At 30.3% G+C, this 11363-nt stretch overlaps 2 protein-coding genes across 5 annotated transcripts in view; one reads left to right on the forward strand and one right to left on the reverse strand.

Annotated features, from left to right (window-relative positions):
• LOC143222979 (serine palmitoyltransferase 2-like) overlaps window positions 1-11149 on the forward strand; it is a 43655-nt gene extending 32506 nt beyond the window's left edge. Inside the window, exons 4-11 of the mRNA XM_076450293.1 lie at window positions 189-334; window positions 2079-2297; window positions 2866-2971; window positions 3874-4093; window positions 6083-6209; window positions 6358-6493; window positions 6826-6955; window positions 10394-11149. Of these exons, the coding sequence (XP_076306408.1) occupies window positions 189-334; window positions 2079-2297; window positions 2866-2971; window positions 3874-4093; window positions 6083-6209; window positions 6358-6493; window positions 6826-6955; window positions 10394-10459 (1150 nt within the window). The 3' untranslated portion in view covers window positions 10460-11149. The remainder of the gene's footprint in view (window positions 1-188; window positions 335-2078; window positions 2298-2865; window positions 2972-3873; window positions 4094-6082; window positions 6210-6357; window positions 6494-6825; window positions 6956-10393) is intronic.
• Window positions 8895-11363, reverse strand: part of LOC143222978 (synaptotagmin-14-like) — a 45676-nt gene continuing 43207 nt past the window's right edge. For 3 of the 4 annotated variants that reach the window (XM_076450288.1, XM_076450290.1, XM_076450282.1), the window contains one exon: window positions 8895-9855. In XM_076450288.1, the coding sequence (XP_076306403.1) occupies window positions 9817-9855 (39 nt within the window). In that variant the 3' untranslated portion in view covers window positions 8895-9816. The remainder of the gene's footprint in view (window positions 9856-11363) is intronic. The other variant, XM_076450284.1, reaches the window with a different exon arrangement.

The raw sequence follows: 11363 nt of genomic DNA on the forward strand, positions 1-11363 counted from the left end.
TAAAAAATCAACTGTCTGTATGATTGATTTTAATAACTTTAGGTGTAATTGAAAACTAACTCTATTTGAAAAAAATTTACATAATAGGAATTAACTATAGTATGTTTTTCTGAATAAATAATTAAACATGTTTACATTTCTATAATTGTTTATTGTCAAATTATTTTCTTTCTTTTTTTTTTTTGCAGAATGACAGGAGAATCTATTAGGGCCCTTAATATGGGCTCTTATAATTATTTAGGGTTTGCACAAACTAATGGCCCATGTACTGATGCTGTGGAGAAGACTATTTATGAATATGGAGTTGGAGTGGGGAGCACTTGTCATGAACTAGGTAGTATTTGATGTGAAAGTGAGGAGTATTTGCTTTGAAAATAACTAATTCTCCTGTCATGTATATGGGTTGGACTTTTTCTCTTCTGCACACTGCACTTGAAGAATATTGACAAGAAAAGACAAACATTATTGAACAACTTCTTCGTAACAGTTTTTGGGTTGATGGAGAATTCCTCAACACTCATAAGTATCACTAATCAGTTCACACAGAAAATTTAAAAATGAGATCTCGCATATTGTACAGCTGCAGTATACTGAAGAAAAAACATATGACCTGTATACTTGACAGCAGCAGTGAATGGGTCAAGGATACTTTTCATTATCTAGGTAGTATTTATTCTCAGAATTTAAACATTGGCATTAATAAGGGTAAATGCTAAAGGCACTTGTAACCTAGGTAGTGTTATGCACAATAGATACAGATGTTGTGATTTAGGTAGTAATTATTACAATGTTTGAATAACTTATCATGAAAAAGAAAGTGTTTATTGTTTGAAATGGACACTCATTATGAACAAGATATTATTGATTGTGGATATGTTAGAGACATTTGGCATGAATTTGTTGCTGTTAGATGTTGTTATTAGAGTAATTAAGAGTTAAAAAATGTTTTGTGTACAGTGATTAACTGATTGTGAAACCCTGTAAAACCAGTCAATAATACACATGCTGCAGATGACAGACATCACATTATTTGGAATTCTTTGCTTAATATCACTGAATCATTTTCAGTGCCAATTCATAATAGTAGAAAAACACTGCCCAATAACTGCCATCACATCTCTATAATGATATAACTACTTTCTAACTTCTAAAAATCCATCCTTTGAAACTTTTTAACTGTATGCATTGCCAGATGTAATCATTGCATCATGTACAATTGACATAACAGAACAACATTTTTTATGTTATACTAGTTGCTTGTGTCATTTACATGTGTGTGTGTGTGTGTCACCTTTTAATTGCATTCATGTGAAATTATAATAATTTGTTATGGACTAGGAAAGGAATTATTGCACATTGACTTTGGTTTATTTCACTAAGTTCACTTTGAAGTGAGTGTGTTTATGAACTAAGTAATTGAAGTAGGTATTAAAGACAAATGTCATGAGGTGAAATATATTATCTGTCTTGAACCAAGTTTTCTAGATCTTTTGTTTGAGAGAGAGTAGATGTCTTGAAAACTAAATAGTGTTATGGGTGGTAGAGACTTGTTATAAGGTGAAAGGTACTTTGTTTGATAGATACTGCTAGTTTTAAAGGCAATAATGTTGAAAACAATTTCTATGAGCTAGAATTTGCTTTGTTTAGTGATACGTTGCATTCTTCTTGAACAAAGAGGTGTTTATTATGGATGTCAGATATTATAAGGTATAAAAGAGAGAAGCATGAGACCAGATTTCATTTGATGTATAAATAAGAAACTGTTACCATACTATATATAAAATATAGTTTTGTGTATGAAACACTCATAATGAACTGATTGGACTTTATATAAGTTTGATATATAATTAAGATGCACACACTTGCACCCAAAAAAAGAAAAGCAGATTTTCTAAAACTTAATGAACCAAAGGAATTTACAAGATAATTAACAAGTTTCTTTTAGTATATGTATTACCTAATAACAAAGATTAAAAAAAAAGGAAGAGAAAAAATGTACATTGTATTTTCTTTTCATCAGTTTCATGAGATATTTTAATTAGATGTCTGTATAAAAAAACCATAGATCATTCTTTTAGGTACCTTAGACATTCAAGTTGAGCTTGAAGCTTTGGCATCTGAGTTCCTTGGTGTAGAAGACTGTATTGTGTTTGGAATGGGTTTTGCCACTAATTCAACCAATATCCCCACTCTTGTGTGTAAAGGATGTCTGATTTTTAGTGATGAACTCAACCATGCCTCTCTGATATTAGGATGTCGACTCTCTGGAGCTGTTATTCAAGTTTTCAAGCATAATGGTAGGATGTAAAACTATTTTCATTTATAGAGTGACTGTATTTATTCCTCGTGTTTTGATAATATAAATCTTAAATATCAGTCCATTTTAATTGAAAAGTAAGATTTTTCTCTATAAATCTGTTTAATTTTATCTTCATAAGTTATATATATATAAGATATATGGATTTGAAACGTATTTTATGTATGTTTTTACATACATGGTAAAAGAAGATTCTGTAGGAAGTGAAATATGTGTATAGATTAAGAAGTCAACTGTTTTCATCACAATGAGAGAGTAAAACACATCCATACATATGTTGTATGTATGAGATTTTTATGCTGTATTTTATTACAACCACAAGTTAGACAATCCAGTGGAAATGTAATGTGTTTGAAATCTTATCTGTACAATAAAAAAAAAGTTTAAATTAATATTAAATGGTTTTTATTTTAGAGGGTGTTAAGATGTATTGATTTTACTCATTTCTTGGCCTTGTTTTTTTGTGTTTCATTACAGTGTTTTTTGTGTTTGGTTAATGCTTATGTATACTTCAATAAATAAATTTCACCAATACTCCCTTGATTTAGATATGAAAGATTTAGAACAGAAGATTAGAAAAGCAATAATCTCAGGACAACCAAGAACTCACAGGCCCTGGAAGAAAATCATTATTATTGTAGAAGGAGTGTACAGGTAAACATCACTTTTTATTCAGAACAAAAGCTTTGGAACTTTATGTAGGTTACGTTATGTAATTTAATTGAAAGTTCGGTAGCATGTACATATGAAAAACAATTGGAATCTTCTTTCAGTGTATTAAAATGATGGCTACACTAAACTTTACTTATAATAGTCCAGGAGTATGACTGATTGAGTGTAGTGACTTTTACAAAATGACCACATTTTAATATTTTAATGGATAAAGTTGCTTAAGGACAACATTGAAAGCAAGAGACTTACAGTTCCTCTAATGTTATAAATAGACTGTAGATTAAATTAACAAATTCTAAATATTAACAAAAATTCACAACTCAAGCCTTTGATACAACTTTGAAAAATTTGAACATACTAGTAGTTTTTATTATTATTATTACCAGGCCATCTTATGCTCTAACTCTTTTCATTTGTTTCATATGATTTCTTTGCTATATTGACTTCTGTAGGGCAGTGATTCATTTAGCTGCAATCTTCTAGGTTATAACTATTTAAATCATTAATTTTAGTTTGTAACTTACCTAATTTAATGTACAAATCTGTGATGTTTATTCAGTATATGTAAGGTATAGATTTATCTTTCTTACAAACATCACCATTAGTGAGAATCTGTTGTCATTTTGCAGCCACAGCTGTCATAACTCCATTCCAACAAGGCGTAAAACAAATGTTTTAATAAAGCATATTTTATTGGTTTGCAATTTCTTCTTATAAACACACAAATGTAATGTAAATGACTTAAAACTTATATGTAATTGTGTCAATACATTTAGCTTACATATATTTGGGTAAATAATAATGGAAGGTTTCAAGTTTGTTTATATATTTGTGTAAGTACAATATATAAAGCTTAAAGCTTATTCATGTTTGTGTAAATACAGTATGGAAGGCTCTATTGTCAAGCTTCCAGATATAATTAGAATCAAGAACAAATACAATGTCTACTTGTACCTGGATGAAGCACACAGTATTGGAGCATTGGGACCACATGGAAGAGGTGTTGTTGACTTTTATGGATGTGATCCAAGAGATGTAGACCTTCTTATGGGGACATTTACCAAGAGCTTTGGATCTGCAGGAGGATACATTGCAGGTACCAAGGTCAGTATAAACTTTATCTGTTGGCTTATTAAAACAGTGAGGTACTAGGTCCTATGTTTCAGTAGGAATTTTACTTCTTGTCAGTTATTAAAGTATTTTATAAATATTTACTATAGAGAAAAATAAAATCACAGTACATTTGTGTAGAATGTCTTTACCAGCTTGATTTACAAAAACTTTCAACCACAATAATTAACAGACTAAGCTGATTTTGTAAGAAACAATTGATTAAATACACATTAAGAGTTAAAGAAGTTAGTCCAGAACTGTTTCCTCTTAGATGAAAAGTAAGAAGTATAATCAGTTTATTTCATTTTAATAAAATATATTCTGTTAAGAATAACACAAGTATGACATTTTATGTGTTTGTTTATTTAATGTGATATTTATATTCTTATTTTTGTACATATGGGGAAAACCTGGTGTTGATCTGAGTAGTAGTTTTATTAGAATTGAACATTTGACTGGTATAAAGAATTGGTCTGTTCATCAAGTAATGGTTAAATACTGTGAAATCAACTGTGACCTCACCCCCTCCCCAAAATGTTCAGTAGTTTTCATGCCCTTCATTTGAATTTTCTTGATTCTATCATTTTAATGCACAGCATTTAAGCTACGTTTTTTGTTGGTCTATTTTCAAAAACAAAATTCATGTAGTTAGGCAAACAAACTTGTGTAGATGTAACATTAATTAATAAAACAACATGTACGTAACTTTATTTAATAGAACTATACAAGTAAATTAAACAATAAAGTAATGATATTTATAATAGAATACAGTGTATGATATAGTTTTACAAGTTGAAACAAAGAAACACGCAAAAATGAAAAGTAATTCCCATAGTAAAGAAAAAAGTAGCTGAAAGGTATTTGCAGCAGAATATATATCATACCAAAGGTAAATTATTGCAAAGTAAAGTAAATGTAAGGCTTTAATGAAGATGAACTTAGTTGAATATGCACAAACTTCTCAATGCATGTTCACAAAGTGACAAATATATGATTTTGAACAAATTGCATATGTGTATTTTAGACAAATAAGTTGAGAATGCTCATAGAAATTCTATTTAATGTGATGTTAATTGTGTAGGAAATTACCTGCAGGTAAAGTGTTGTTTGTGTAAAATATTTTGCAAATAACAAAAAGTTGAAATTAAAGTCAGTCATCAAATGAAGACAATGACAATTTGCCATCGTGTTGCATACTCATGCCATTAAAAAGTTTCACTGAACATAAAACATTAAAGGTGATTTTGAGTGGAAAAGCCAAAATGCAATCTGAACTCCCTAGACAAAGGTCTTTCTAATAATATGCAACTTGTAGTGTTTCAAACAAACTTTTTCCTTTTTTTTTCAAGTCCTTTAAGGACTTTCAAGAATTAGAAGTGTTTATAATAATAGTATTTCAACCACACTGTACTTTTGATATCCATTGGCAGTGTCATATTTTGCTCCATCCAGAGCTTATCAGTGGTTAGAACAGTTTATATAATCCATTTGTTAGAACAATAGTTTTATGGTTATCATGAATTTAAGCCTTTATTTTTTTTATATTGTACAAAAATCTTGTTTAACCAGTTTGCTTAGGCTAGGCCATAAGATAAAATACCTAGGTAGATTGTTATGCATTAATTAAGTGTAAGTTTCTACAAAGTATAATTTTTTCTGACATTTTCTAAAAGTTTGTGATATTCAGTTCAGTTTTGTCAAAGGAAATTATAGAACTGATTGAGTATTTGACCAATAAACTAACCAGCTTATCAAAAACTATGTTTTATCTGTTTATAAACCAGTTATCAATTTCAGCCTTTTATCAAGAATTAGATAAGTTTTGTAAAAGCTTTTGATGGTTTATGTCAGAAGACAACTTTGAAAGTTGAATTGTATTATATTATTTTTTGATATTAATATTTCCATTACTGCTGAAATTTTAATATTTTCATAATAAATTTTTTGTATTTTCTAACATAAACTTCTATTTCCTCTTAGAAATTGATTGATCACCTAAGAATCCATTCCCATAGTGCAGTGTATGCCAACAGTATGTCAGCACCTGTGGCACAACAGATTGTCAGCTGTATGAAAATCATCATGGGTAAAGATGGAACAGATATAGGTGAGGTGACAGTCATGTAAATTTTCCACTGTTTACAAAATATAACACATATCTACTTTGTTTCTGAAACCTATTAAAGTTTGAATAATCTATAGAACCTTTGTAAAGTAAGTCCTTTTAAAGCATCTTATTCTTGATTTATTTATAGGACAGACAAAAATTCAGCAGTTGGCATGGAATACTCAATATGTACGTAAAAACTTAAGAAAGATGGGCTTCATTGTTTATGGCCATGATTACTCACCTGTTGTTCCTATTCTCTTATATCTCCCAACAAAAATTGTGTAAGTCTGTTATATTTTATAAGTGCAAAGATAAATTAACCAATCATTTCTCACATGTATTATAAAATGGGCATTATGTAAAAGTTTAAATAGAAGTTTTCTAAAGATAATCTTAATTGTTTAATAAAACTTTGTTAAACAGTTTTTAAAATCATTCAAGCCAATTCTTAAGTTTTTTTAAAAGGTAAATGCAAATAAATGTTTGAAATGGTAGTCATGTTTGAAAGTGGGATACACAATATTATATAGTTTGAATCATACAAACAGTTAGTAATCACAGATTGTTGAGGTTATGATGTATATGAAATTTTAATATTTGTTTTGATTATCAGGGCCCTTGTACGTAACTTGATGAAACGTGGGGTTGCTACTGTAGGAGTTGGTTTCCCTGCCACACCGTTGTTAGAATCCAGAGCTAGACTTTGCATGTCTGCTGCACATACTAAAGAAATGTTAGATGAGGTAAGTGTAACTGATGAAAGGTTCATTTGTTTATTTCTTTAGCCTTATATTTTGGTATGTTATTACAAAAGGTTGGTTTCTCTTAAAATAGATTAATGAGGTACTTTTTTTATTATGTTACAATAACATAATAGCAAATATCAGGTCATCCCTTAAGTAATGTCTGATTTTAGGTTCAGAAAAAGAGAAAGGATTTCAAATGCTTTTAATGTTATTTAATCAATAATGTATGTTCCATTATCATTAATTACTTCCTGCCAACAATTCACAAGCTTCTGGATGCCACTTCTATAAAATTCTTGGAGTTTGGAGGAAAAGAATGTAGAGAGGGTAGGTTTGACATCATGTGTTCCAAGCTCTTTTCCATCAAGATCGTTCTGCAAACTTCGGAATAGATGATAATCAGATGGGGCAAGATCTGAATAAGGAGGATGTGGAAGTTTTTCCCAGTCTAGCTCTGCAGTCTTTGTAGATGTGATCCTTGCTGTATGGGGCCATGCATTATAGTGGTGTAACATAAAGCCTTTACGATTGATCAAAACAGGCCTCTTTTCTTTCAGTGTAACATTCAAGTGTTCTAACTGTTGACAATAGAAGTCTGATGTAATCATTACTTTGAGTGGCAGCAACTCAAAGCGGATCACACCAACAATATCTCAACAAATGCTTAACAAGACTTTCCTAGGGTGGAGGTCTACTGTGGGCTGTACTTTAGCCAGTTTACATGCACTGAGCCATTGTCTGCAGTGCTTAACATTTTTTATAATATATCCATTTTCCATCTCCAGTAACTAAACTGTCCAAAAAAGGTGAGTTACATTCATGAGAGTGCAAATGTCCACTCTTGCTCTAAAGTTGGCTTGTGTCTAATCATGGAGGACCCATTTTCCAAGCTGTTACAGATGATGGTGAACTGTTGAATGGGTTGAAGTAAGCTTCTGTGCTAGTTTTTCAACTGTTACAGCACAATTTTCATCAAGTGCAGCCAGCAGCAAGTCATCATTAAACTCAACAGGAGGACCTGAACATGGTGCATCACTTAAGCTGTAGTTACCTGATCTGAACTTCTAAAACCACCTTTGACATTTTCTTTCATTGAGCAACTCCACACCATAAATATCTTGAATATTTCATATAGTTTCTTCTGCACTATTGCCTTTTTTAAACTTATAAAGCATTATATGACTAATGTGCTCCTCAGATATATCCATCTTCATAAGGGTTTATTTGATTAATGATCTGAAAAAGTGGAGTTCGGTTAGTTTTTCTTAGTTGTCTGAACATATCCTACTACATATTTTAGTCATTAAAGCCTTCTGCAAAGACAGAAATAATGATGCACTGTCTGTATTAAATTTTTTGGATATTAGTTTATGGGATGACCTGATATTTCAAGTACAGTAATCTTGTGCATTATTTGCTCTAGTTCTATACTTGATTAAAATACTGCCTTTATAATGCATAATAACCTTTTTTTTTTCTTTTTTTGACACGTTTTTAATGTTTTGGAAATTGTTTCCTCCTGTAATATATCTAAAAATGCTTTTTTTTTTTTTACTTTAGCTATGTAAAAATTTTTAAGTTAATTTTATGATGAATTTATTTAAGTATCTTAGTGCTCTAGAAATTATGGGGAACTGGCTCTTGTGCAAAGGATATTCTAAGTTTAGTATTATGCTTATCTAGATATGTTGAAAAATGAGTGATGCTGTGTTGTTATATATTGAATTTACAGTTCTCATAGGTGGAAATATGTTGAAGAATAAAGATGGTTACATATTTAGTCATAACGTTGATCATTTGATAAGGGACCCAAGAGCAAATAAGAAAGAACAATGGTTTACAATGATTTATGCACAGTTTAAACATAAAGGATTTCTCAGACTGTTGCATGTGAAATGTTGGATTTTTAAAGGAAAATGTGTGACAAGTACATCTCTTCTTTGTTTAATTTATTTAATCAAAATAAGTTCTTCTAGACTCAATACATTTCTGTCAACAAATTGTAAGTTTATAAATCCCATTTGTAAAGAATTGGATATCCTTTGCTGCAGTAAAGTCTTTGAAGGCACTTTCAATTGACCTTTGGTTTGCAAACGTTTTTTTTCCTTTATAATAATGTCCAATGTCTAAAAAAGTGATAATCTGTAGGGGAAAGATTTTATGAATATTGTGGATGAGGTAAAGTTTCACACTGAAGTTTATTTAGTTTTGGGATAGTAACATATTAGACATAAGGTCGAGCATTGCTATGAAACAATATGGATCCACTGTAATTGACTAGTGGCTGGATGTTTTCATTACAACTTTTGATGCAAAATTTCAAGTTCACAACAGTATCTCTCTGCTGTGATTGTTTCTTCTGGGTTTAAGAATGGATAACACCTCCTGCTGACCACCAAATGCTGATCATAAGCTCCTTAAGGTGAAGATATGGTTTTGGTGCTTCTTCATAGTCATGCTACTGTTTGGATCATTGTTGGTTGTCATAAATAATCCATTCTTCATCATAGGTGACAATTCTATGGAGAAATTGGTCATTTTTTGTTGTGAGTAAGGAACAAATTTCAACTCGTCTTGTTTGATGGTTTTCAGTCAATTTGTGAGCAACCCATTTATCAAGCTTTTTCATCTTACCAATTGCTTCAAGATGTTGGGACACTGAATAATGAACAATAAGTTTGTTGACAAGTTTTTTGATGGTTCTGCAGGTATCTGAGTAAACTAAGGGTTTAAATTCTTTCTCATTAATTGCTGTCTGAGGGTGGCTCCAAGGCTCATTTTGAAGGCTTATGTCGCCAAAGCAAAATCTCCTAAACCAACATTCATTAGATGTGCCATCACCAAATTCATGACTGATATTATGAGCTGCTGTTACCACATTGTTGACCAACCTTGAACTTGTACAAGAAAATTACATGAATAAGAATTTTATCCATGGTGACAAAAAATCAATATAAATATGATTGTTCATGAAATAAGAAAAATAAAGTAAGCTTTAAATGAACCAGACAATATACTATGTTATTCTGACAAATTTATGATAATGCTCTTCTTTCAGCCAGGCACAGATAGCCGAGTTGCTTTGCGCCATAAAATGCCAAACCAACTAAATATTTCAGCCACAAAATAGTTTCATATTTGCACATGAAAATCTGACATTTTATATGCAACAGCTTGATAGTATTTTAATACAAAACAAACCAATGTATAACAGGTAATTAAGCAAAGCTTTTTAATTGATGATAATTGATAGATTATGTGCAATATGCAATTTACTGGGATACCATTCAGTTTTATTGCAATAAAAAAGACAGTTTGATCAAATATGTTTTTATTATTGAACAAAATTAACCTTGGTTGATCTGTTTTGGTGTTGTACTGAAAATTTTTAAAATAAAACTGCAAATCTATCTGAGGTTCCTTTGCTGTTTTCAGGCCTTGAAGGTGATTGATGAAGTGGGAGACATTATTTGTATAAAACATTCACGTTACAAGTCGTAAAAACCAGATCTTTTATAGAAATACAGAGAATAATGCAAAAGGCTGCAACATTCAAGAAATTGGATTTAATACCTATGTTTGAGCTTGCTTTATTTACATACTTGTTTCTTGTTTTGCTACAATAAATTAAGTCATGACTTAGATCAATTAAACACTTATACTGTTTATTTAAGTCATTTGGAAATGTTTATGTTGGTTGTGTTTTAGCATTGTGCTTGTTGATAAACATGAACTGTGTGTATTAAATTTTATTAAATTACATTATTAATGAAACACTATGATTTTAAAAAAAGTTTGTACAGTTGGGAAAAAAATTGTCCCTTCAAGCACTGTAGATACACATTTAAAAGTTAAAACATTGTAACATTAATATATGAATATAATACCAGCTTTAATGATTTCCCATCTAGAGATTTCATATTGCTATTAATTTACAGGATTTATAGAAGAATGAGATTAAAACATTTCCCCACTTACACAGTGGTTCATTACATAGATGTTTTTCAGTTATGTTAAGTTATGTTAAGCAAGATGGACATATCAGATAAGATTGTTTTCTTTAGATTAATTGGTTTTCATTTTCATATCTTATGATCATTTGTCTGCTCAAATAAATTCAGAGAAATCTGAAAAAGATTTAAATAAATGTTTGAGGTACTGAATTGTGAATAAACTGCTGTTTGTCATTCAGGATTGGGTGATTTTTTATCAAAACATTTTATATTTTATCTGTTATTTTCTGTACCCTAACATTAACTGTAGTTACATCACCAGCATACATTGTTATGAAATGAAGTAAACTCTACTTTTATTTTTTTTTTTGACTTCTAACTAAGCTATAAGTAGGATAAAAAACTACCTTTTCTGCTCTCTTATAAGTAACAACTTCATTTCCACATGCATC

This window comes from Tachypleus tridentatus, chromosome 8, assembly GCF_004210375.1.
Source record: "Tachypleus tridentatus isolate NWPU-2018 chromosome 8, ASM421037v1, whole genome shotgun sequence".
In the NCBI taxonomy this organism is placed as follows: domain Eukaryota; kingdom Metazoa; phylum Arthropoda; class Merostomata; order Xiphosura; family Limulidae; genus Tachypleus; species Tachypleus tridentatus.